This window comes from Martes martes (assembly GCF_963455335.1).
Source record: "Martes martes genome assembly, chromosome: 11".
Taxonomy (NCBI): domain Eukaryota; kingdom Metazoa; phylum Chordata; class Mammalia; order Carnivora; family Mustelidae; genus Martes; species Martes martes.
Genome location: NC_137899.1, coordinates 33412420 through 33438091, shown reverse-complemented (window position 1 = coordinate 33438091; position 25672 = coordinate 33412420). Strand labels below are relative to the sequence as shown.

Here is a 25672-nt window from a genome sequence, read left to right as displayed (position 1 = left end):
TGGAATTCTCAATCTTACCCCAAGACTTGCACCCTCTGTCTCTCTCCAGAGGGTAGAAGAGATCGTTTCTGTGGCTTTGCACATCCAGGGTTTTCTCTTCTGCAGAGCTTTCTGTTTTCCTTTGCTTCTCCCTGGAAGTATTGAGCAGCATCGCCGGAGAATGGACTCCTCAGCAGGAGTTGCTGTCAAGCCTCTGAAATGAGTGTGTGGTCCTGCTCTATCTAGCCCAAAGTCAGTAACTGGGTTTGTCCTCAGGTTGGGAAAGCTGGAGCCTGGTGTATTATTTATTTCTATGGAATTAATGGAACCTAGCCTGGAGGCACCTGGGAAGGTGTCGGGCCTTCGTGGCTGGCAGGAATGGACCGCTGAGGGTGCAGGAGCAGGCCATAGCTTCTGCTGGGCTGTGGCATGTCTGTCCTGGAACTGTGAGGCCACGTGCCGCTCTGCCTGGGAGTGGAGATTTCGAGGAGCCGGACCCCACATGAGTAATAAGAGGAGCCTCTGTTGGAGAGAGGCCCTCGGAGAGAGGTACTGTTTGGCCACTTGTGTTGACAATTCTGAGTTAACCGTGTGCCAGGCCGCAGGGAAGGAAGACAAGAGGCTGCCTGCCTGGCCTGAAACTGACTGCTAGCCCTAGTGGAGGAGACGTGCAGTAAGTGGCAAGTCCGGGCGGTGTGATCTTGGGAGTCTGGAGACAAGAGCATCTCATCCTGAGGGGAAGGTGCCCAGAAAGGATTTATGGTACACTTGATGTTCAAGTTGAGCTCTGAAGGGTGAGCATTCAAATTGGGAGGGTGGCATGTTAGCCACCCCACTTCCCGTTCCGCAGCTCACTCTCATGAGAACATTAGGTCTTCTCTTTTTCTTAGGGGTCAGTACGAGACGGTTATGTGTGAGGTGGTTGTTTTCTGTGTCCCTGTATTTGCAAAGACCCATGCAACCAAAGTTTGCCTCTTCCAGTGATCCATTGTGCTTAATCAGCAAGTGGTTATAAACCCTCTTACACTTCCCACTTCCCCAGCAGTCTTAGTACTAACATCTGAGCTTAAATCAGATGTTTTCTTTAGTCCAATTTTTGTGCCTGCCCTCTCACTCCACTCCCTAAACCCCTTTGGAAATTTTGTCTTGGTCTTTTTGTTGTTGCTTGAATGGGTTGGGGTTTTACTGTAGTAGCACAAGCCCTTAAATCCATTTTGGAAGAAGGCAAAAAATAAATTGCTCTGGAAATGGAATACTTGTTAGCATTCCGAACAGTCTAGAACCAGGGTATTTCCAGGTTGCTGAGGGCAAATGCCAGTTTTTGTTTATTTGGGATGTTACTGTCAGTTTCCTCCTAGGGCCGTTATGAAATCTGAGCATTTGACATGTGTTTGGGGTTCTCTTGTATCAAGCTGGCTAATAACTAACAAGGAAAGATTGGGGGCTTCTCTGTTTGATTGCTGGGGAGTAGGCCTTCTACTTTGGCCCAACTGCAGTTTGAAGCTGACAATCTGGAACCATAAATCGTTAAAGCAGGAAGGGTCCAGATACCATGTAGCCCAGTCCTCTGGTATGATAGACCCAGATGGTGTAAGGGATCTTTTTAAAGTCACATGGTTAGCCAGTGGCAGGAAGGAGATAAGCAGCTTGATCTCTTAACTCGAATTTCTGGATCCATACATATTATTGGTCTAAAGATTCTTAGATCTTTGGCTTGGATTTTGCAAAGAGCATTGGATAGACCTGGCTGTTACCTGGTTGTATGACCTTGGCAGATCAGTCTTATTGAACTTACCCATTGGTAAATGGAGATTGTGTTTTCTTACTTGATTCACAGGGTTACCTTCTATCAAGCCACTGGCATGTAGGTCCATCACTTTCTCCTTCCCCATTTCCAAGGAAAATGAAGAGCTAACTGCTTTGGGCTGATGCCAGCCCTTCTGCTCAGGTCTAATGAAGTTGGCTTAGCTATGGGCTATCTCCATTTGCCATACTTTTGTTCTCTTTGGGGTCTTTTTGTTCATCTGCTAGTCCTCTTTCAGGTTGGACTTTGCGTTATATTCTCTATCTGATGAAGGTACCTCACTTACTTTCTCCTTAGTGCCCTCCTGAGCTCTGGACAGTGTCAACTTCTGGAGGGTAGAGACCGTTTTATTCATTATTATATTTGCATCTGGAATATGATAATTTTCATTTTATTGATATAATGGAGATGTTCAAATGAATAAATGACTCACAAAGTAATATATGTAGAATTCCTCTGAGGACTATACATTTCCTGTGTTCATGTGCTAGGATGTCCTAATTCCCAATCCTGTCTTCTCTGTAATTAAGGGTCAAGGATGATTTTGATCCTGTCAAGCTATCTTGGGGAGTGAAAATAAAGCACAGTAGAAGGCCTAAAGGTCTGGAAGGGGAGCAGTTTTGGTAGGCAGAAATAAGAATAATAAAACTGGGAGGAGACTGTTTCTGTGAGAACTTAATATTCTTATTTTTATGTACTTTATAATTATTTGGTACGTATTAGTTTGAAAACTGCCCTTTGAAGTGCTATTATTTGCTTTTATTGCTCTATCTTTGGAGATTGGGAGCTGGGAGAGATTGTAAAGCCCAGCAAAGTAATCTCTGGGCCCAGGGAAGGGTCTCTTCTCTATTATTTGAACTTCTCACATTTTAATGTGCAAATCTTGTTAAAATGCAGATTAATTCAGTGCGTTCTGGGACAAGGCCCAGGATTCTGCATTTCTCATAGGCTCTTACGTGAGGCAAATGCTGCTAGGCTGCAGACCACATTTTCCATAGCCAGCTTTTAGAAGGGCCTGAAAGTGTGAGGTCTTATTAAGTCAACTCTGGTGTTTCTTTGGCCTGGTTCATGGTTACTTGGATAGCAAAAGGCCTGAAGCCAAGTCATTGGCTTGGAGAAGGAAAACCCGGCGAGAAACACTAAATGGTTCATCTCATTTTGGGAGTCCCAGAGGCTGCATTATGATAGAATGACTGACACTCATGAAGATGACTTGGGATTCTACTCAGTGAACTGTCTAGAAGGCAAGCAAGGAGTCTTCATTAAATTTTAGATATCTTATCATTAAAGATTAAAACCAGTTAGGCTTATATAAGTTTAACAACATGAAAAAGTCACTGGAGGATCTCTTCATTCCTGAAAGATACTCCACTGTAGTTCTTTGCTAATGGGCTTTTTGAGGGGCCACCTGCTAGTTGATGTCTTTGCTAAGACCAGAAGTAGCGTTCTAAGTTGCTCTTCCATTGAGAAGCATAAATGGGATTTGCTCTTTTGGCACCGAATCCCATCTCCATCTCTTACCCATAGTGAGACCTTGGGCAAATTCTGTTTCCCAGAGCATGTTTTGCCACCTGTAAAATAGTCCCGATACCATTCCATCCCAGGATTTTTTTTTTAGAGGATATGTAAAAGCTCTTGGCATAGTTACTATCCCTTCACTATGATTACTTTTCCTCCTGCTCTGATCCTAGTTGGCATATTGCTGTGCTGTTTGGAGATAAGGGATTCTTCTTGGCTACCTCACCTGAACCTCTTCACTGTCTTCTTCCTATGGGTAAGAGAGCTGTTGTGAATTTGTAGACCTTTGTAAACTTTTCAAGTCCCTGGAACTCCTAAAGAGATAAGAGCAGATATTCTCTCAACAGACCAGAGTTCAGTTAGACCTTTTTCACGAGGTAAAAACAGTGGGGCTCTCAAGAATAGACTGTACAACTTAGGTTGAGACACACAGTTGTCTTGTGTGTGGACACTAGTGACTAGTGATTAGTGAATTTGCCCCTGGGTCTCTTTCACCACAAACATCTGTAATTTTAGACTCTCGATATGGCTGGGCAGGCTTCTCTAGCTGAGGTGGTGAAAAGGTGAGATTTGTTCGGAGTCGGGCTAGGTAAGGAAGGGTGTGGCTTGAGTTGTTACCTTTGTCCCTGTAACATGTGAATTGCAGTGGCCTTTGTCTAGAGAGAGTTGTTTGTCCTTGGTTAGATCAGGCACAGGATACTTGGCTTTCCTTCACTCTTCCTCTCAGCTTTGCTTGCCTCTTAACTTTGGATTCTTAGCTTAAATGTAGCTCGGAAATGGTGTTCAGTTGCTGCTCCGTGCTTGTTCCTTCCTGTGCCCTTCCTGTCTGTGAGCTTTTGTTTATTGACTACTCATGGTCAATATTCTGCTGTTCCTTGCTCAGATGTTACCAAAACAATCTTTAAGACTACCGATTTATTTGTTTTGACTTCTTCTCAGAAATAAGATTACTTGGTCTTCTCAATGGCCTTTAAAGTAGTGTTTCTTAATCATGACCTTGTTCTGTAAGCTCAACCAAATCTATATATTGCACGTGTATTACATATTACTAATATTATATTAGTTTTATATATACAGCTGAAGCTTTATCTAGCCAGTGACCTTGATTTGGGAATCCTGTTACAGAGCTGATTCTCACTTGCTGTGGGGCTTTAGACAAATTTAATCATACTCACTGGAACTAATTTATCTTAATCTATATTAAGACCCTTCTGTGGAATTGGTTGGAGTGGGGATGGGAATAACAAGACTCAGTGGGTAACCCCAGGCTCTGCATCCAGTCAAATGGTTATTTTGTTATTAAAGGCTTTTGTTATTAAGTTGGAAAAGCACTGGCCTAGATGGTCTGAGATGGCCTCCACCCCTGGCATTGTATGATCCCTTCCAGCAGTAGCATCTACTTTTAAATCACACTAGACAAGGACACCTGAGCTGTCATGTACATCATCTGTAGTCTGGTTCCTGACTGGCTGGCCATCCCAGTGCACTTGTCCCTTTGCCTCTGTTCAGACTGTTCCCAGCAGCACACGGAATATTCATAAGCATCCTTTCCCCATTCAGTCCTTCCCCAGTCTTCAAAAGACTGTAGTGTAAAAGCATCCTGTCTGTTCAGAAACCTTTTCTAATTAGTTGTCTGTGTCTTCCCAAGGTACCTTCTCCACTCTGATGGCACGGTACACTTTGCCTTTCTGGCAGTCTGTGTATGTGTAATGCTCAGAGAGGGGCAGGCCCTTAGTTTCTTAATTCTAAATCCCCCCAGTGGCTAGAACTGTACCTTTCTGGCAGTGCCGTGGGTCCATCATAGAGCTCAAAAATGCTTTTCTCTTTCAGGATCGAATCATCAATTTAGTTGTTGGCAGCTTAACATCCTTGTTGATCCTAGTAAGTATGTTTATTTTGTGTCTCACCCAGGCTTTTCGCTAAAGTTTTTTGAAAGCTTCAGCACTGTCGTTCAGTTTAACACTGGGAAAAGACTTGTAAGAGGCCAGTACGTGAACCTGTGGGGTATTCTAGTCATCGTCTAGTATTGTTTTATTACTGCTTAAACAAAACCGCAGTTGGCAATGGGAATACTTAGATTTCTACCCTCACCCCCCAGTTGAAAAGCACACATGAAGGAATCTTTCTGAGTTTGCATTGTGTGTTTAGTAAATTTGTAACTTCTCAGTGGCCCCTGCAATTCCCCTCTGTGTATCACCCACAACTCCCCATTTCTGCTAATCCCTCAAGTTTATTTCGTCCCTAAAAGCACACTCATTATCCTTTGGTTTAAAATGATTATTTGGTCATTATTCTTTATCCCGCATAATGTAGTTTGGTGCTACTGCTGTAAAATAAAGCTATAGTTCCCAGAATCTGAAAATGGCATTTTTGTAGCACATTTTCATTAAATCAAAGAGAATTTTAGTGAAGTTTCAATGACTTCTTAAGAAAAAGAATGAGTATAATGCTTTATCTGTGGTAGAAACAGAACTCCAGTATATTAGAAACCTATCTCCGTATTTTCCAAAATGTTCAAAACCCTTTTTGGTTTTAATTGTTGCTGGCATATTCAAAATAACGTAATAAAGGTTAGAACTTTTCCCAGTGTAATCCTTAATCCTGGGAATGACGTTTAAATGCTTTCTAATCTTTTTGTCAAGAGGTTATTTTGAGCTTAGCTAGTTTTATGAGCTATCTCCTTTCATAGTAGAAGAAAAGTACAGAAAAGGAAGTACTAAAAAGTAACATATTGGAACAGATTTACAAATACTTTACTAAATATTAACATTCCAGAAGGCAAACCTGGTGGTAGATACTGTTTTACTATGTTAAGTGTTTTATAACAGGACATAGCTTAAACCCCAGTCTAACCGAGGCCTGACACAGTTTCTTTTCATACAGGTCACGCTGATCAGTGCTTTTGTTTTCCCTCAACTACCTCCAAAACCCTTGAATATATTTTTTGCTGTTTGCATCTCTTTGAGTAGTATTACTGCCTGCATACTTGTGAGTACTATTTAGAATTTAAATTGAGTATCCTTGAGGGCTGAAGGTTGCAGTGTATACCTAGGATTGATTCCCAGCTTTGGGTCTGTAAGAAAGGGTGTATCTAGTTACCCGTCCCCACCTTGATGCAAAAGGAAGTCAGAAGTCTCAGTATTAACTGACAGATTACTTAGTTTCTGGAATCAGGAGTCATTAATTCTAAAGGGACACTGTTCCTTTGAAAGACTGAGGGGTAGGGGGGAAGAGTTAAGACTTGGGTGGCCAAAGCTTTGGTTTAATTGACCTAATTCATCTTCCTTCAAGGACTGCATACAGGCCCCTCAGGATCTGGGAAATGCCATTACTGCTCTAAAGGGAAGAGATACAGCATTCCCAATTTAATTCTAATTACAGAATTAGTCTATTTTAATCTCTGTGCTTATCTCCCCAAATGAAAGTAATTAACACCAAGACTCTCCTGGGAAATCTTAAGCTACAGCTTTGTCCTTGTCCCAAGAATGTACAATTTTACCATAAAGATGCATTTCCCTCTACATAAAGAAAACAAAGATGGTGATAGATCCTCACTTAGATATTTGCCAGTTGTTTAGTCATTCATTAGTTGGCTACTGTTTTATTTCCCTCGAAGAGAGGTAGAACCCAGACTATAAACCCTTAAAAGCAAGTTTTGACTCACAACTCACAAAGGGCTTAAATCACCACTGTAATGTGCTTATCTAATGCATTTCTTCTGCTCTACTCCTTTGCTCTAAGGAAGAGTTGGCCCATGCACTTCTGGAGCTTTTGGAACAAAGCTACCAGAGATGGCTCTTCTTACTCCCAGCCTAAAGCCAGGAATGACTAACATGATCTAGTTTTGTATAAAAACTTAGTGTATTGGCAACCTGACTCTGTAATCAGTAAGAATGTAAATGTTGCCATCCCTTCCAGTATGTGAGAGAGCTCTATCGTTTACTCAAATCCATTTAAAACAGACATACGAGGTAGAGGTAGATATTCTTGGATGGCTTGTTAGTGACTGGGTGACTACTGGTTTGAACAGAACAAGAGTAGCTGAGAAAGCAGGAATCGGTATGATCCTGGATGTAGCAACTTGGTACTACTAGAATTATAAAGAGAAAAACTGCATTCTGGCCACGTTAGTTTCAGAAATGTAGACTAATGTAAAGATAGTCTCGCTTGGGTGAGGGAGGTATATATGGATGGAATTGGTCATAGTTGAAAAGGATTAGCTGTATTTAAAAATTAATCATGCCAGGCCCAGTGGCTATTACTTAAACTGTTACTTATTTTTTCTTCTTTTAGATCTACTGGTATCGACAAGGAGACTTAGAACCGAAATTTAGAAATTTAATTTACTATATCTTATTTTCTATCATCATGTTATGTATATGTGCGAATCTGTACTTCCATGACGTGGGGAGGTGAGGCTGCCAAGGAGAAATACTGACCAGGTCTCTTCAAAGCTGTACGTGAGGACTGTGAGTCAGAGCTGGGTAAGCTGTGCTGAAGAATCTCCTGCACAAGTCTGATACATGATTTTCATGTTAACTGTGAATCTTAAATTCCCTCTTGCAGGGGACACATATCCTAGATTGCTTTGCTTTTTCTTTAAGGAGGTGGTGTTGCACTAAAACATTCCAACCCTTAAAGCTCAAATGGCACAAGCAATTTTCACTTTTGAAATTGAACATTTTTATAATGTAAGTGCATGGCGGAAAGCTATGTAACAATCTTGCATTTTAAGACAAATATTCTTTTATTTCTGTTAAACTGAATATACAATTATTGTTCCCTAGGCAACCAACTTTTGCTTATAACTACAATTTCACATTAACAAAACACAGACGGTGAAAAGACAACTTTGATTGTGAAGATCTAATTACAATAATAAATAAAATAATTTATACAAGGTTTTTTTTTTTCTTTTTTTTTTTGGGGGGTGACTTTTCTATAGGGGTCATATTCATTAAAGCCCTAGAGGCTAATTTTGGCTTCACCTTCTCTAATACAGGAATGACTCTTGATTTCTTTCCTTTTATAACAGAAGCAAATTTTTTTTTTTTTTTTTTTTTAAATTGCCTGAGAGGGAGAAGTTATGTCGCACCCCACCAACTAATGCACTAAAGTGAAGGGCAGACTCTGATACCTTCCTCAACTGTTTCCGGGGTAATTTGTATAGCAAAACATCTAAGAGTCATAGTATAGGGTAGGCAACCTTCCTGTCCCATTTAGTTTAATTTTACTTCAAAGTGCTAACTTTGTAAACTGACAACAGTGGGTTCTGAAGGGGTGAAAACTCTACTTATCTTCTGGTAAGCTGTGTTGCTATTCTCTTCCATATGCCCTAAGTCATAAAAACCTGTAGTGAATGTTCTTAAATCTTGTAATGCTTCTTTGTGTACCCAGCCTGAATCAGCTCCCACTGCCAGCAATGGGTAAACCAACAGTAACGGCCACAGAGTCCCCACCTAGGTCTCTGTATGGGATGCTGGTCACCTTTCAAACTAAGGATACTTAACATTTCGAGTGTCACTGGTAAGCTCTATGCCATGTCGACGGGACGTTTCTGAAATATGAACAGGCCTACTTGAGACTGGATAGAGCCATGTCTGGTGTTTAGAGATGAATATGACTGCTTTTAAAACAGAGTAGATAAGCTTTGGTGACTGTAAACTTTTCTCAGTAGCTGAAGTGAATGAAATTCCCTGCTGACAGTTAACATGAATCACAGGGATCTATGCAGTTAAGACCTCCATACTCAGTTCATCTACACACTGTCCTAGACTAGACCTCAGATGGTATAGTTTAAGGAGGTAAAAGTCATAGCAGCAACATGTATGTGGCTTTAAGCACTGTAGCTATTTAAAAGCCAAAGGAAGGGTGAATTAAGCCTCCTGGGAGTTGCTCCTATTTCTTTGGAGATGTTGTAGTTAACAGTGTGGCTTCTCTGCCTGAGCTACCTGTCTCTGAAGAATTACCTAATGACAGTTGACCAAATCCTCAACATCCTTTGAGTCTTCTGAAACAGGACTGCCCAAAGATGATCCAATGATATTTGATTCTTCTCGATGATGTTGGAGTATGGGATCTGTAATGAGTTAAGTGTTCAGTAAGTTTACATGTATGTACTCTCTAATGCATGTCAAGAAGATATAGTAAGTACCCCATCAAAGTACAAAAATCTAACAAGATGACCAATTATTGTTGGATCAAGTAGCCTGACGTTCCCTTTAAGATTTATCAGGCACATGATGGAGTTCTATTATAGTACCTGTTAGTGTTGTCAAAGGTAAGACAGATTCGGTATCTATAACATCAGATGCCTGGATGAAGCCATGTGGTGAAGGAACGATAAGGATGGTTTCATCATCAATGGTGGTTTGATCAACTTGTTCTTCTATGGTAGGAGACTCTAGATCCTAAACAGTGGCAATTAAAAAAAAAAAAAAGACATTCTGACTCCTATTTCTTAGTTTTCTTTAAAGATTCCAAAACATTTAGGTTTAAAAGGACATAATATTCAAACATTATCCCATTTAATAAAGAAAAGAAAATTAAAGCTGAAAGCAGAACTTAAAAGAAGCCTGAATATAGAAGAAACAATGCTGTTATGCTGGGGTAAGGAAGGTTACTAACCTGTACCACAAAGACCTACTACGAACCTCTCTCCTGAAAATGGTTCCATAGGTCCCAACAAACAATTCTCAATCTTTTGGAAGGGTATGGGGGAAAAGTATGGGTGCTAAGGCTGTGCAACACAGCTGTCTCATACTTGTGAGGTCACAGGTGGAGTCTGCATTTGATTTTGTGTCCAGAGGAAAAAGGAAGTTAATGGAAGCCCCCCCCTTCCCCCGCCCCATAAATTATTGCTAGGCTTTTTCCAAACTGAAGGTTTAAGGCTCAAGCAAGAAGACTGTTCCCTTAACTGCAACTTACCTCAGTAACATAAGCACGGGCTAAAGGAGAAGACGACTCCTCTTGTTTCAGGTCGGTGTCAGAGATTTCTTCTGTTCTGACCATAACACTATTCATCAGTTCTGTGCTATTTTGGTCATTGAATTTGGATACATGAGCATCATTAAATGATGGCTCTACAGTTATCTTAGGCTGATGAACTTCATCTGGGAAAGTGTCTGCTTCTAGGGCATCTGGAGGCTCAGGAAAATCAGATGAGTGAATATCACTATCTACTGTCAGTTCTGCTTGGGATATGGAAGAAGTGATGTCCTCTGTGGCAACGGTCTGAATGATGACTCGTGGTGTGTGACATTGCACTGTGACGTTGTCACTTGTGTTCAACAAATGTTCTGGCTATAAAATGTCAAAGAAAACGATCAGTGGCAAAATGAGAAAATCCCTACCAGACTTCAGTTATAAGCGACAACTACCATTTATAATTTATAGGTGGTACCCTACTGTCCCCTCCCCTGTTCTCTTACCTCTGGAACTGCAGTGTTCTTACCACTGTTTTTCTAGGACCCCTCATCCCCATCATTCCATCTCATGGAAGGAGACACATGGGATTAAGGGTTATGCCTCAGTGAAGGCAGAGTGATGGTGGAAAACTATGTTCCTGAGACAACAGCAGTAGGAGAAATTGTTTAAATACGTGGACTACATTAGTTCTGGCTCTTAAACTCTGTTATCAATTAATCCTGGTCCCTAACATGTAGGTAAACACTTAAACAGAGAACATAATCATTTTCCCCCTAGACCTATTATTATTATTGAAGGCATCTGGGTTCTCTCATGGTATTAAAAACAAAAAGCTTCTGGTGACATCAGCCAGTCTTCTCTACAGAAACTAGAAAAATCAAGGAATTGACGTAACATACGGATAAAGCGTGAACAATGATCTGTTCAGGTGAAGCAGGAGCAGCAGCTGCCAGGGTTACTGTGGGACTAGCCGTCAGAGTGAGGGGAAGGCCTTGGCTTGAGCTTGTCTGAAGTAGGTAGGTACCTGGAGTGCCAGTGGGCTGTAAATGGAAAGACTAAAGGAAAAAAAAAATTGAGAATGACATAGGTGCAACAGACTGAGTAAATAAGCTTACTTATCAAGTCTAGGTTTATATCCAAAATGGGGTCTTTAATATACTCGGCACAAACGTACTTCCCAATCCTGAAGGTGCCCTCAAGTAATAAAATGAAGGGTATAATATTGACTTGTCCTACGTCCTTATACTTGTCTTAGAGGTTTAACAGAGAGGCAAGGCTAGACCTTGATCCTGCCCTTCACTCCCATGTATTTCTGTGGTGCTATCTTAGCCATTTATTTCAAGGCACCAAGACATGGTAGCATAAGCCACTGTGTCTAGTGCAGTAACTCACACACAGTCTTCCTTCATGTCTATCTAGAACGTAAAGAACTGGCACTCTCTCCATTTTTGAAAAGGTACTACTACAGCAGCGCTGAAAAGATTTTTTTCATAGTATAACTTTACGAAATACTTTTTATACTAAGGAGAAATGTACAGAGATAGAAATTAGTGTTGTGAATGACAAAGTATTTGATGGACAATACTTTTAGATGTTTCACAGAACTGTAACAGAACTATTCAATGCCAATAAGCCCTTCACAGCTTTATTTGATTATTTGATATCATTATTTGATAATTTGAGTTCAGTTTATCCTACTATCCCAAAGGGAAGGTAGTTGCACTTAGAGGGTGATGCTGAAATCCTACAGCATATTGTCCTATGTACTGAAGTTACAACAGCTCTCCTGGGATCAGCTCAATGAACCTTATTGCTAGAGCAGGCATAAATAACTACCTCAGGGAAGGGGTTGTGGGCATTACAAATTATTAGTAAATGGTGCCTGGCACACAATAAGATTCAGTTTCTTTCCTCCCTCTCCATAAAAGTAAAAGCTGATCATTTACAACACAACCTTCAGTAAATTAGATGTGGTCAGACAGTAAATACTTTATATATATGCATCTTAATTTACTTAAGTTCCTCTAATGTTCATGATATTTTTGAAGCTGAGGCACTATCATTCTTTATTAATAAATTAGGATGGAAATCTTTAAATATTTATGACCCAAGTTTAAGTAAAAACCTGAACACATACTTTAAATATATGTATTCTATTATTTGGCTGGGGGGAGGAGGAGAGGTGGCAAAATAAAGTTATCAACCTGTGACGAAGGCTTACATTACACATCCCTAATGTGGAGACTACAGGATTAGGAAGTGGAAGCTTTGGTTAAGTAAACTGCTAGCAGAAATTCCAAAGTTGTTCTAAAAGAGAACCTTCAGCAGCATTGGCTATCCTCAAGAGCTGTGACTGTGCAGAGGATAAACTTTTGCACTAACAGCCCCCTGTTTTTCACAGCAAATAAACCTTGACATAATTTAAATAAAACCTACTTTATATTTTTTTCCTGATAAATAAGCTAATTCTGGGTATTACCATTTTAGAAAACAGGACAAGAATGAGGACTTAAGGGGCACCTGGGTGGCTCAGTGGGTTAAAGCCTCTGCCTTCGGCTCAGGTCATGATCCCAGGGTCCTGGGATCGAGCCCCGTATCAGGCTCTCTGCTCAGCAGGGAGCCTGCTTCCCTTCCTCTCTCTGGCTGCCTCTCTGCCTACCTGTGATCTCTGTCTGTCAAATAAATAAATAAAATCTTTAAAAAAAAAAAAAAAAAAAAAAAAAAAAAAAAGAATGAGGACTTAAAAAGTTATTCTATCAGAAACCCCCTTTCTTCAAATTAGCAATCTTGGCCCTTTGCTCCCCCCCCAAACCTCTTAGCCTAGGCAACCATTCCTCTTTTTGTCTCTATGGATTTGTCTATTTTAGACACTTCAAATAAATGGGAATCAAACACTATGTGGTATTTTGTAGCTAGTTTCACTTAGCATAACATTTTCAAGATTCACCCTTGGAGCATGTATTAGTACTTTCTTTTTTTACTGCTGACTAATTGTATGGTGACAGCACATTTTATATACCCATTTGTCAGTGGATGGCCATTTGGGTTTCCACTTTTTGATTATTAGGAAGAGGAACATTCATGTACACGTTTACGCAGACATGTTTTCATTTCTCTTAGGTAAACCTTGGATTAGAATTGGTGGTACAGATGTTAACTGTACTTTTTTACCTTTCTAGGAACTTCAAGATTCTTTTGTAAAGTAGCTATACTATTTAGGACTGGGACTTTTAAATTCTGTATCCCCAAGGGCCAGTACAGTAAACTTTTTGGTCATATATAGTATTTATCAATACAAGGTCATACATGCACCCTCCTCATTAAGCCCTGTCACTTTTCATATGTAAAAAGAGCACATTATTGGTTTAAACCTCTACAGAGGTAGAAAAAAGGGAAAGTCTTGATGTATGTCCTCATTTAATCATCTGGCCTCAGAAACATGGGCATAGTTGCACTGAATGCCAATCATGTTTTTAGTTCATTTGTTCTTATGATAACAGCGCTAAAACCAGTGATTTTTCTTATGCATAAAATGACTGCTTTCTCTTTTGTGAAGTGTTACTCACTGGAAGAATCTCAAATGCCTGTAGTGTTCCACTGTTTAGTGTTATTGTTTCCGAGTCAACAGTAGCAGCAGGGGACTCTGTTGAAGCTGTGGTAGGAACAAAGACAACAATAAATAAAACACGTAATCTCATAGTGAATAATTTGCCTAGAAACCTGAAGTCATTTAAATTTCTTATGAGAAGCAATCTTATCTGGGATGGCACCCATTAGGGGCTGGCTCATATCCAAATCCAGCCCACTACCAGTTTTTGTGAAAAGTATTACAGGAACACGGCCATACCTGTTTATTTTCCACAGCTGTTTTTGCACTGTAAAGGCAGAATTAACTAGCTGTTACAGAGACAGTACCTGCTACCCTTTATAGAGATCACAAAATATTTCTAGTATTAGAAGTGAGAGGAATACACTAAGGCTAACTTACAAGTCAACAGGAACTTGGTAAAAAATAAAATTTCCTGGACATTCTGATAAGCAGTATAGGTTCCTGGAATGGGAGTCCCCAAACATCAGGCTTCAGTTTAGCAGCATTACTCTTGGGCCATGTAAACCTGAGCCAATGGCTTGCTTTGAACCTACTCGTGTTAGTGTTCAGAGACTTTTATCTGTCCTACCTACCTCATGTAGTCGTTAAGAGGAACCACAAACATGAAATATAAATATTTCCAGGGTGCCTGGGTGGCTCAGTCGGTTAAGTGTCTGCTCAGCAGGGAGTCTGCCCTTTGCAATCCCCCCTCCTGCCCCTGGTTTGTGCGCGCTCGCTCTCTCAAATAAAATCTTAAAAAAAAAACAAACCCAAAAAACAAAGGTAGTGCTATTTCAGAAGAACACATTTGGAAGACTGAGCAACACTTAGAGATCACACAGTATATTATCTCTTTATAGGTGTGTCAGTTGAGGGTTCAGACTTGAGCAGTGTTGGTCACACCCAATCAAGGTTATAAGGAATTAAGAATAACTGGATGAAATGTGATCTCAACTGCACCTGTAGATAAATCCCTGTGAAAAATGATTTGGAATCACCTTGCAATATGTAGCGTTTATTCCTAAAATACTTCTCAGTGGGAAAGGATATGAGACACCTTTCAAAAGAAATGCACTTGATTCATGTTACTATTTCTCTAGTTGATGGAATCTTAAGATCAAGCCTAGAATAATTTAAAGGGATTCCAGATAAATAACCTTCGTCATGGGTAAGCAAACTGGGCAGGGACAAATGGTGGCCGAAGACTAAGAATGGTTTTTACATTTTTAATTATTTTGGTTTTTACATTTTTTAAGGATTGTTTAAAAACCAGAAAATCCCACAAAGACCTATGTGGGCTGCAAAGTTTAACATGTTTATATTTACTATTCTGGCTCTAAAGTTTGCAAGTCCCTGACTCCTTACATAAAGGAAGAAACAATCATATGAGATTTTAGCCTAAATGCAAAGAATGACTGATACGGTATAAAACTCTTACTAACATTTCTTGCTGGAAGAAATAAAATTATTCTACATATTTTAAAAAAGCCATCCTGTGACTATTAAAGTACCAGGGTCTGCATTCCCAATAAGTACAGTCATCCCAACAGCCACGGGAAGTTCTAACAATCTCTGTGCACAATCTATAACTAACAGTAGCTCTCATATTTATGGCGGACCAGTTTTTGTACTTCTTCAGGCTATTAAGTTAAATAAGCAGAGGGCTAAAGAAAAATTCTTCATGCTTTATTACACTGGTAGAAAGCTGAAGCAAATAACCAAACTTAAATTAGAATTTTAAGACAGGCATGATCATTTTAAAGGTCTCCAAGGTAACCTTGATAGTCACTGGATATATGGGTGTATGTAGTGTCACCATGACCAACAGGCAGCCCAGTGATTCTCAAAATGGTGTCATAGGGTACATTTGAAAATCCTTAGGGTGTTTTTATTTGCCATAATGATTAGGAAGTACTACTGGCATTTTGTGGGTGAGTCAAGGAACACTGAGCATCCTGCAGTGTGTAGGACAGCCCTGCCAATAATCAGTTATCTCACTCAAAATGCTAATAATCCCCTGGTTGAGAATAACATACAGCAGTTGGTATACTTTTGGCAATGACCTTTCCATAGGCATAGCATTTAGGTAGACAAAAGAAATGAGAAAAAAGTGAAGAATCATCTGGTTCTGAGGATTTTATTCTCACTTCTTTTCTGTTACTCTGTCACGGAAAAAAAGGTAGAACTATCAAATCCTCTCCCTATAACAATTGTTCAGTTCTCATAATCTCATTAAACTGAAAAAATATCAGAGGCTAAAAAAAAAAAAAAAGATAAAATAGTTCCCAAAGGAAAACTGGCTCTTCTTGAAGAAAATCTCAATCTCCTCAAACCATTTCTTCTACACATGACTTCAAATCCACCCCCAATCTGTGTGTCTCTGGTTAATTATTACAAATGATGTGCTACCTTAGGAACTCTATTTCCTTGTCCAACTGATTTTAGGTAGTAGTCTATTAATCATTAATTCTTTGCAACCTCTAAAAGTAAGATGATTTAAAATGGTTTATTATGGCTGGGAAGTTCTGTCACACACTCATCTTTTGTGCAAATATTAATTAAGCTAAAGAACATAAAATGCCTTAGACTGCCTCTGTCAACTTCCACAAATTTCTGTCAACGTTCTGGAAGAATGAAAGGTATTAGAGCCATTACCAAATCATAGAGGTCCAATAGCAAGGAGTCTCCAATAGACACTTACAGACATGAGTGATTTGGACTGGAATCTGCAAGGCTGTCATGGGGCTTGGAGAGATGGCTGTATTGTCTTCCAAGCGGGCGACTCTGATCTGAACATGCTGTACACTGGAATTGGAATTACTGTTTGGAACTCCAGATCCTGATTTATTCTCCAAAAGCGTTGGGTTGTTTTTTTGATTCTCATGTAACTGTTTAAGACCTTTTATTAAGACTGAAGGGAGATGGGTAGACAAAAAGAACATTGATTCTCTGACAGACCACCATCTAAGCAGCAGGGGAGGTGGGGGTAAGGAGGGAAAGTATTTGGAATAAATAACTGCACACTGCATGTGAGATCTCAGCAAAATAACAATAAAAATATTTTAAAGCTACAACCTGTCTGGAAATTTCTGGAAACATTATCCATCACAAGAAATTTAAAAAATTCCTAACACAATGTTATTCTTGCCACCTAAGATACATTAAAAAAAAAAGCCATTGTGAGGAACATGAAAATAAGACCTTTGTTATGTCCTAGGGCTTCAGGATAAAATTCTTATTATTTTGGGAGAATACTGTTAATGCAAAGTAGCTTACTTCCTTAGTCAGCTGGCTGTGAGTTGAACTCACAACTCGAGAGTAGCAGCTCATCTTTTCCAAACAGTAATATGCAACCACCTTGAATTCTTGTGCAGGAAAGTCAAATCTAGACTTGCCCCACTCCTATCAGTCCTCTCAGGTGGTAACTGCAATATGGGTAGGTTTATGTCACATTAGTATTCATCCACTTTTCTGGTTTTAATATTAGATTTATAAATTTGTAACTATGGACTCAATTTTTTAAAAATCTTATTTTCATCGTCAAAGTTCTTCAGTATTTAATTTTCCTTTGGAGAAATGGAAGTTGGAGCACTATATCAAGGGGCATGAATTTGACTGCCTTAATTAAATGGACTGTACATCTTAGTTTCACACCTGAGTGCAAAGCAGGCAATGAAGGGACAAACATGCTTGTGCCTCACTTTTAAGCAAACCCAACTTAGGATGTCTAGATTTACATCATTAATGAATTATGAATTTATAGTCTTTATACTATAAAACCACCAAAGAAAATCTCTAAATGACAAACCCAGTTATGTGAAGTTATTCAACACTTAAATGTTGATTTAAACCTAAGTTTTCAGAAATACATTTTTGTACACAATATGTAAAATCATTTTCTGCACAGTTATATGAGAACAAGAATGTATGTAAATGTGTCTATTTTCATCTTAGGTGCTTTGAGATTTACACATCACATCAAATCTTCTCAAGGGAAGAAAAGACAGCTAGCCAAAGAAATAGAGCTGTTTCAGTGAAGATCTACTAAGATTCATATCTCTTTAGCTGAGGCAAAGAACGTCTGACCTCTAAGTCCTGAGGAGTAAATATGGTAAGACAAGGGAAGGACTTAAGAAGCAAAAAATACATTACCAGGGAAAGAAACATCCTTATGATTTGCAATCTGCCTTTTGATGGTCCACCATTTACTTCGAAGCCATTGTGGTGAACGGACACTGCTCCATCCCTCTGCTAACAGATCCCAGTTGATGTCATTTTCATCAGCTACATCAAGCTCTGCTATCCTACAGGTTACAAAACAAACATTTGTTAGATGTTAATTTATTTCCCTGGAAGAACCCTCCCCTGACTACACATGACGGCACTGGCAATAAAGGGGACAGCAGCTTACGTCATGGAGATGCTACTGTTAATTGCATGGGAAAAGGACTGCAAGGGTGCAGAACTGCCCCCACAGCTAGGAGCTATGACCTAGCACTATCAAGAGCCTTTTGTTGATGGTACAAGCAATGGGCCACACTGTAAATGGTCAGAAGCCAACGAAACACTGTAAAGGCAGGGGAGCAGCTAAAGGTTAGAATAGGATAAAAACAGTGTTAGTGGAAAAGTGTTTTGTAATGTGTTACAGTGTGCCACAGCAAGTTATTTCCTAGATCTGACCTTTTCCATATCTGTAATAAATAAAAACGTTTAGAAATGAGCTATTTGCAGATGACTAGTTGAAACAAGTATATTAAAAACAAAACCCAAAATAAAATGATAAAAACAATACTCCAGCAGCAACCAAGACAAAAACCACTAATATAACAGTTCCACTAGATTTGGGGTATGAGTGATCTATATTTTTTCTCTAGCTTCAACTGTCATGATGATGTCAATTTTCAGGAGGCAGGAGCTTTTATTACTTTGATGTCTCAAACATGTCCTTGCTGGTATCTCTGCCTCGAGTCACTGAGTCTTAATGGTTATACCAACTAACTTAAAAAAAAAAAAGCTCAGGATTATTACCTTAAAGCTATTTCTGGATACATATGCCATGGAAGCGCCTGACTGGGTCCGGTGTGGAGGTGTGGGGTAACTGTAGTCTGGACCCCTGCTTGGCAATCTTAGCACAGTCACCCAAGATTGAAGGGCATGGAGACTGAATCGCCCTCTTCCCCTGCACACGGTGCCCCTCTGCTAGCACTGAGGCACATTGGTGGGACAGCGGCAGGCTGCAATGCCACTGTTTGTGCCATACCTGTTCTGTGGGGAGAGAGAGGACTTCAGTCTCCACGCCTTCAATCTGGTACTTTGCACGAGCACTAAATCCACTAAAAAGGAACAAACACAAAACAAAATAAAAGAGCTCAATATGAAATGCATAGGATCTGAAGGATCCTCCGTGGACCCATTCTCTATGGAAAGGATGCTTTTCAGACATTAGGCATCTAAGGAAACCAAAAGAGGAAATATCAATCAAGCCACCTATCGCTATTAAGCAGCTACTTGTCTTTAAAGGACTTAGGATACAAACCTGAGGATGAGATTGATTTCATCTTCCTTGGTCCATTCAGTTCCTCCACTCTGTTTCCAGTTCAGGTAGTTGAGCCATTTAGAACGACACTGCTTTTCTGAGCGGGTACCCACTCGCTCTGCCACAGCTGCCCATGACACACCCTGTGTCACTATGTCACCTGGCTCAGTGCTTGTCAATTCATGAACCACCTCTGCAAGTCTCTTTTCCTCTTCTTCTGTCCACTTCCCTGAAAGAAGGAAATCATCTAGACTATTACTGCTACCTTCTTTTTTGCAAGTCAGATTCAGCTCTGATGGGAAGTATGCAGTAGCACCAATAAGTTATTTCTGAATGACCCTGGGGCGGGAAACTGCACATATCTACTAAGACGATTGTGTTTGACTAGGCCAGGAAAGTTCTTGATACAGAAGAAAATAGAGAATCCTGATGGAAAACACTGACTGACTCCTTAAGGAAAGAAAAACTACCCAGTACATACCTAGAAAGAATTATACACTGTCAGCCGCACTAATCCTAAGTGGGAAGAGCTTCATGGTGGCAAGATGGACACAAAACCTCACAAAATTTTTCCTTAGTCTTGCCTAGGATTCCCTGCTATGCAGAAGTGGTGCGGCTAACAAAGATCCCTCACCAGAGGAATGAATGATGAGACAAGTGGAGTAACTTCTATGGGCTCCTACCCACTTTAGTAAAATGGAAACTAGGTTTATACCATCTCCTTTCCCCACCAGCCCAACTCTAAGAAACTGTGACAGAACAGAAGTCTGAGACTGGTATTCACACATGATTTTACTCCAGGTTTTCCCAAAGCCATAACCAGTAATGACACCAAATGATCCGCTTGGTCTTTTCTTAAGGAACTTGAGCAGAAAAACAGTTTTTTTTTTTTTTTTTTTTTTACTCCTTCCACTTCTGTTTCCATTTTGTTACTAGTAGCTAAAATTGTCTAGAAAATTTCAAAAGAGCTGTGTGCTTGCATCAGGGATTCATTCATTCAACAAAGACTTATTGGACTTCTATTATGTGCTAAGTACAGTTCATATATTCAAGACATATACCATCTATTCAAGACAAAGTCCTGCTTCTACTTTAGCATGGCAGCAAAAGAGTACTCACAGTGCCTTACATAAAAACTCTGGGCCAAATTCTAAATCTAGGGCTCCTATTCCTGCTTCATTCATTAAGCTGTCATTAACCACAGAATGACAGAGTTGGAGGGATTTATGTTCTCGATGTCTTACGGGTCACAGGGCTGGTGGAGTCAATGGTTAAGCAGGAGATATTCTCTGATTCCACTTTGGCAGGGTAGGGAGGTGAAAACGGAAAACATACAACCAGGATGGTTAAGCTTAACCTAAGAACCACTTCTCTTACTGAAAGACAGAGCACAGATTGTGGCTCCTTCAGAAAATTTTAGGGCTAAAATGGAACTATCTTACTTCCCTTCTCATATATGAGAACTACAGATCACCTATTCTAACCTCTTCATTTTCGAGGAAATTCAGGCTCAGAAAGTTATGTGAGAGCTGGTGCCAGAGCCTCAATACTGTTATTGGTCACAGAGGTTAGGTTTAACAGTATCATCAGTGCATCTGTATACACTAAGAGTTAAATAGGCATTGCGGTCTGTACCAGAGACTGAAACACTAATGACAAGTTTTTTCTATAGAAAAATATTCTTACTTGCTTGAAATAAGCAAAAGAGAGCCATAGCACTGAAAGGTAACTTAAGCTGGGAACTGCCTGAACTAAAGTTTTTTTTTATAACGTGAAGTTGATAAGGTGTTGTTTACAGAAGCTCAACAGTTAGATGGGTTTAAATTAAAACTACTTCCTGTTATGTAAGCCTTAATAATAAAAACTTTCCCAACTGGAGCAGTTTTGCCTTGCTACAAAATGGAAACATGCTACACCTAAAACCTCTGAAACTGAGGCAATGTGTCCCTGCGAACAATGTCACCTCACACAAAGGCAGAAAAATGAAGGCTTACTCGGGCCTACAAAGCACGAAGAAAAAGGAAGACTAGAAAATACAATGTGAACTCAAGCGAATGACAAATTTCTTTCTGGAAGAGAAGAGAAAGCAGTATGAGAAGGGGCGCAGCCCCGCGGCAGTGCTTACAGTACCTGTGTTGCAAGTATCCTTCATCAGTCGGCACCGATCTTTGACGGAAGACGCGCTTCTTCCTAGCGCCGCCCCTATTGTTGCCCAGTCATTGCCATGCTTTATCCGGAGCCTAAAACAAGAGTCTGCCAATCAGCATTGGGTTCAACTGTTTTCTCCCTTTTAATTTCATCATTTATTCTTCATTCTTCTTCTTCCCATTTGACTGGTTTGGAAGTTGTGGGCAGCAATACTTTGAGAGCCAAAGTTTGAAAGTGTGGCCTTTTTTTGGGGTCCACAGTTGTCTGTGGGTGAAAAAAAAACAGGCAGCAATTGCCTTTTTCCTGGGTCAGAGAAGAAATAAGTAACTTGGATATGTGTTCAAAAAAGACCAAATTTCCCCTCAGGTTACTGACACAATCTCCCAGGCAATCCCCAGATTGTTCCCTTTGAGCACGCCTAACAAGCTCTTCTCAGACATATGAAAAAGTTTCCTATGCTGCTATCACCATAAAGAGGATCAACTTTCAATTTTTCCCATGGTCCATACAATCCATCAACCCATACTTTAGGGCCCTACTCAACAAAGCAAAATTATTTTTCCTGCAAAATAGCCTTCATAAAGTAGAGTCCGCCCAGACATTAAGTGCAACATTTGCTAAGTCACCATTCTAAACTAAGCATGTAGCACAATCCTGGTTTTGATCCTGGTTTCTAAGCCCGGTATTTAGTCTTCAGGCCACCAAGAATGGCCATCTAATCTCTTCTGTAACCCTTATTAGTGGTCTGAGGACACATTTAATTCGGCAACTCACTAAGGAGAAGACGAAATTTATGGGCATGGCTACTCTGTGCACGTATGGACCTGAAAAGTTCTTTTAATGGTCAATCATGCTTAATAGCAGGATTAAATTGCACCAGTCTACTAAAAATCTCTTGACAGTTTCAAAGTAAAAGTTTAGAAAAAATAAAGGTATTTAAAAAGTTAAAACCCAACTCTCAGAATTCAGGAAAAGAAAAAAAATTTTTTAACTTACTCCTTGAGCTTTTCAATTTCTTCAGGTGTATATCTAGAAATTTAAAGAAATTTTTAAAAAGATCGATTAAAACAAAGAATGTTAAAAAAAAACTTAATAAAAATCAGAATTTTACTTAGGGACCCAAATGTTAACTCACTTAGCACATTGATAATATTTTAAAAGTAACCAACTTCAAAGTAAATTACTAAAAATTAAAACTGATGTTTCTATCTTCTTTTTTATAAAAAAAATACTTTTAGCTATAATAAAAGTGAGCAATGTACATCTTTCTCTAGGAAAATTCAACACTTAAAACATATTTGCTCCTATTCTACTTTAAGTCTTCCTTTATTTGGAAATGGGTTTTAGGCCCTCTAATATCATAGTTATTCTGAAAGACTTATGCATGACACTGTAATCCAGAGCCAAAATGCAAATCTATGGTAAACTGTTACAAGGCACCAAAAATTTTGAAAAGCTTCTCTTCATTTCCCCTACCCATGCACAGACATCTCCTAGACTCTTGCTCCAATGTGAAGGCTCTTTTTCTTTAGAGGGTAAGTACTCAATACAGCCAATGCAATGTTCTTTTTAAAGGCAGTACCTAATAAGCCATACTATGACTACCTAAAATTCCCAAAGGGAAATTTAAGAAGTCAGTAACACCAAAGAATCATTGCACCGAAAAAAAAACCAAGATGCCTTCCCATAAATGTTACCTATAACAGAAATCCAGGCATTGTATTTAGAAATAAATTTATTTTCCACTCTGGTTTTATTTAAAAAGAAAAAAAAAGGGTCCCTAACCTAGGAAATGCTATAAAAAAATAGGAATGATGTCACCAATGAATTTAGAGGGTTTATTTCCCCACACCTCCTAAATCTTTACCCACTATAATATTTTTTATTATAATGTTACTTTATTATATAGCAGATTTTGATGAAGATAGCTCAGTCTAAAATCTGACATATAAGGTGATTGAGAATCTAAGTTCTAAAGAGGCCTTATTATAATGAGATTTCCATAATTACAACATGGACCTGGAGAAAAAAAATATTAACACAGCAAACAGTAATTCATAGCTGTTTCCAATTAAAATTCTGCTCTTATTTTTTGAAAAAGATAGCTCTTTAAATATTTCCCCTAATTACATGAAAACATGCAGCATTACAAGTTTTCATACTTTCCCACATGGTTTCTGTCATCATACATGCGAAGCACTCTTCTATAAACTGCAAACAAAGGCCGGTTCAGACCCCATGCTATAGTCCTGTAGAAATCTTTTCTTTCGTCTTTTGACATCTCAAAGATGATTTCTGTAGCATCTTTTATTCCGCGTGCCTAAATGGGTTACATTTCTTTGATTTAGGGATTTCTCATAAAATGCATATGGATATACTATGCTTTTTAAAAGTTTTTTTTTTATTTTCAAGATCATCAATGGCATTTAGAAAAATAATGTATTGCTAATTCATTAAGTCAAATATAAACTTTAAAATGTTTCAAGAGATAATAAAGTGATACTTAAATGCTCCAAAAATAAACTATTAAATTCATAAAGTCATGTTGTGTCAACACCTTTTAAAATTATAAAAAAATTAGTATCTAAAGAAAGTAGAAGAAAATCACAAGAATAAAATTAACAGAATTAGGAATCAAATAAATAACAGAAACTATAAGCAATGCTAAAAAATGGTACTTTGAAAAGACTCATCAAGACTAATAAAATATGAAAAGATAAACTATGGCAAAACTAAAAGACAAAACATTGGAAATGAAAAAATGGGGCCTAAGTAGAGATGCTACAGAGATTAGACAGTTGAACATTATGAAAATTCTATGGTCATAAATTTGAAAACTTACATAGAATGAATAAACTCCTAGAAAAAGTCAACTTACCAAAACAGACTCAGGAAGAGATAGAAAATCTAATAAGCACAGACCACCAAGAAAATTTAATAGTTATTAATAATTTTTCACAATGGAAATGCCAGGCCCACATGACTTCATAGGTAAATCCTACCAAACAATCAAGAGAAACATCATTCTGATTTTAAACTATTCTAGGGTATAGAAAAACAGGGGGAACACTTCCTCATTCGTTTTATTAGGCTACTATAACCTCAACAGCAAAACCAGAAAAGGACAGTTTCAGAAAAGAATTTTCAGGTAAGTTCGTTCTCTAACACAGATCCCCCAGTCCCTAAAATACTGAGCACAAACAATGTGTAAGAAGGTCAGTAATCAATACAGATGGTAAGCTTATTCCAGGAATTTTGTGTTAATTAAAAAAAATTATTATTACATCATTAATTATTAAATTTATGGAAAAGGTGTACATAGCTATAGATGTGGAAAGAACATTTGTAACATAGAACATTCATAATTACACTCCTAGTGAATTTGGATTTGCTGATAACCTAATAAAAGGAAATATATAAAAAGCATAGGTTGAAAAAGAGAAATCATTTACAGGTGTTATATATGTGGAAACTTAAATGAGTAGCAAATTCTCATTACAAAATCAATATACGAAGTTATTTGAATTTCTATACAAAGATCAAAAAAAGTTTAGAAGTTCTCATTTACGGTATCACCAAAATTAAAAGCAAAAGTACTAAATCTTAGGCAAGTTATGCAAGTCCTTTATGGAGAAAAACAAAGTACCAAAAGGCATTACACAGGAAGCCACTACAACAGACAGTATATAGTGTTCTCTATAGGAAAATGGAATACTGTAAAGATGTTAATTACTCTCAAACTGATGTACAGATTCAGTGCAGTCCAATAAAAATTCCAACAGTTTTCCATTCTCTGCAACTCGATTCTAAGCAAAGGGTCAAAGGAGGCAAAACATTCATAAAGAGACTTGCCCCATCAGATGCTGTGATTTCTCTATGTAGTGCCATCTATACTAGTGCCAAGTATCAACAAACAGAACCTGGGAACAAATTAGAAACCTATAAACAGATTTGTGGAAGCTTGATTTGGAACAAAATGGACACTGTAGATTGGGAGAAGATGGACATTCCATAGCGATGCTGGGACAACTGCCTTCCATATAAAACCAAAAAAAACCCCAAAACAAACAAAAAAACCCCAACAGTGAAACCCTATCTCAGAGCTATAGGAAAAAAAACAACAACATGAAAGACAAAACTATAGAACTTTTATGTGACAATATATAGGGCA

At 38.8% G+C, this 25672-nt stretch overlaps 2 protein-coding genes across 5 annotated transcripts in view; one reads left to right on the top strand and one right to left on the bottom strand.

Annotated features, from left to right (window-relative positions):
- Positions 1 to 18818, top strand: part of TMEM243 (transmembrane protein 243) — a 30758-nt gene extending 11940 nt beyond the window's left edge. For 3 of the 4 annotated variants that reach the window (XM_080818886.1, XM_080818887.1, XM_080818888.1), the window contains exons 3-5: positions 5132 to 5182; positions 6185 to 6289; positions 7595 to 8205. In XM_080818886.1, coding sequence (XP_080675012.1) covers positions 5132 to 5182; positions 6185 to 6289; positions 7595 to 7717 — 279 coding nt within the window. In that variant the 3' untranslated portion in view covers positions 7718 to 8205. Of the gene's footprint in view, positions 1 to 5131; positions 5183 to 6184; positions 6290 to 7594; positions 8206 to 17771 lie in introns of those variants that run through there. The other variant, XR_013967668.1, reaches the window with a different exon arrangement.
- DMTF1 (cyclin D binding myb like transcription factor 1) overlaps positions 8034 to 25672 on the bottom strand; it is a 44214-nt gene continuing 26575 nt past the window's right edge. The window contains exons 8-18 of the mRNA XM_080818885.1: positions 23664 to 23821; positions 22498 to 22530; positions 21484 to 21593; positions 19354 to 19582; positions 17970 to 18121; positions 16519 to 16728; positions 13795 to 13880; positions 11128 to 11283; positions 10229 to 10603; positions 9564 to 9711; positions 8034 to 9380 (exon numbers count right to left, since the gene is read on the bottom strand). Coding sequence (XP_080675011.1) covers positions 9271 to 9380; positions 9564 to 9711; positions 10229 to 10603; positions 11128 to 11283; positions 13795 to 13880; positions 16519 to 16728; positions 17970 to 18121; positions 19354 to 19582; positions 21484 to 21593; positions 22498 to 22530; positions 23664 to 23821 — 1767 coding nt within the window. The 3' untranslated portion in view covers positions 8034 to 9270. The remainder of the gene's footprint in view (positions 9381 to 9563; positions 9712 to 10228; positions 10604 to 11127; positions 11284 to 13794; positions 13881 to 16518; positions 16729 to 17969; positions 18122 to 19353; positions 19583 to 21483; positions 21594 to 22497; positions 22531 to 23663; positions 23822 to 25672) is intronic.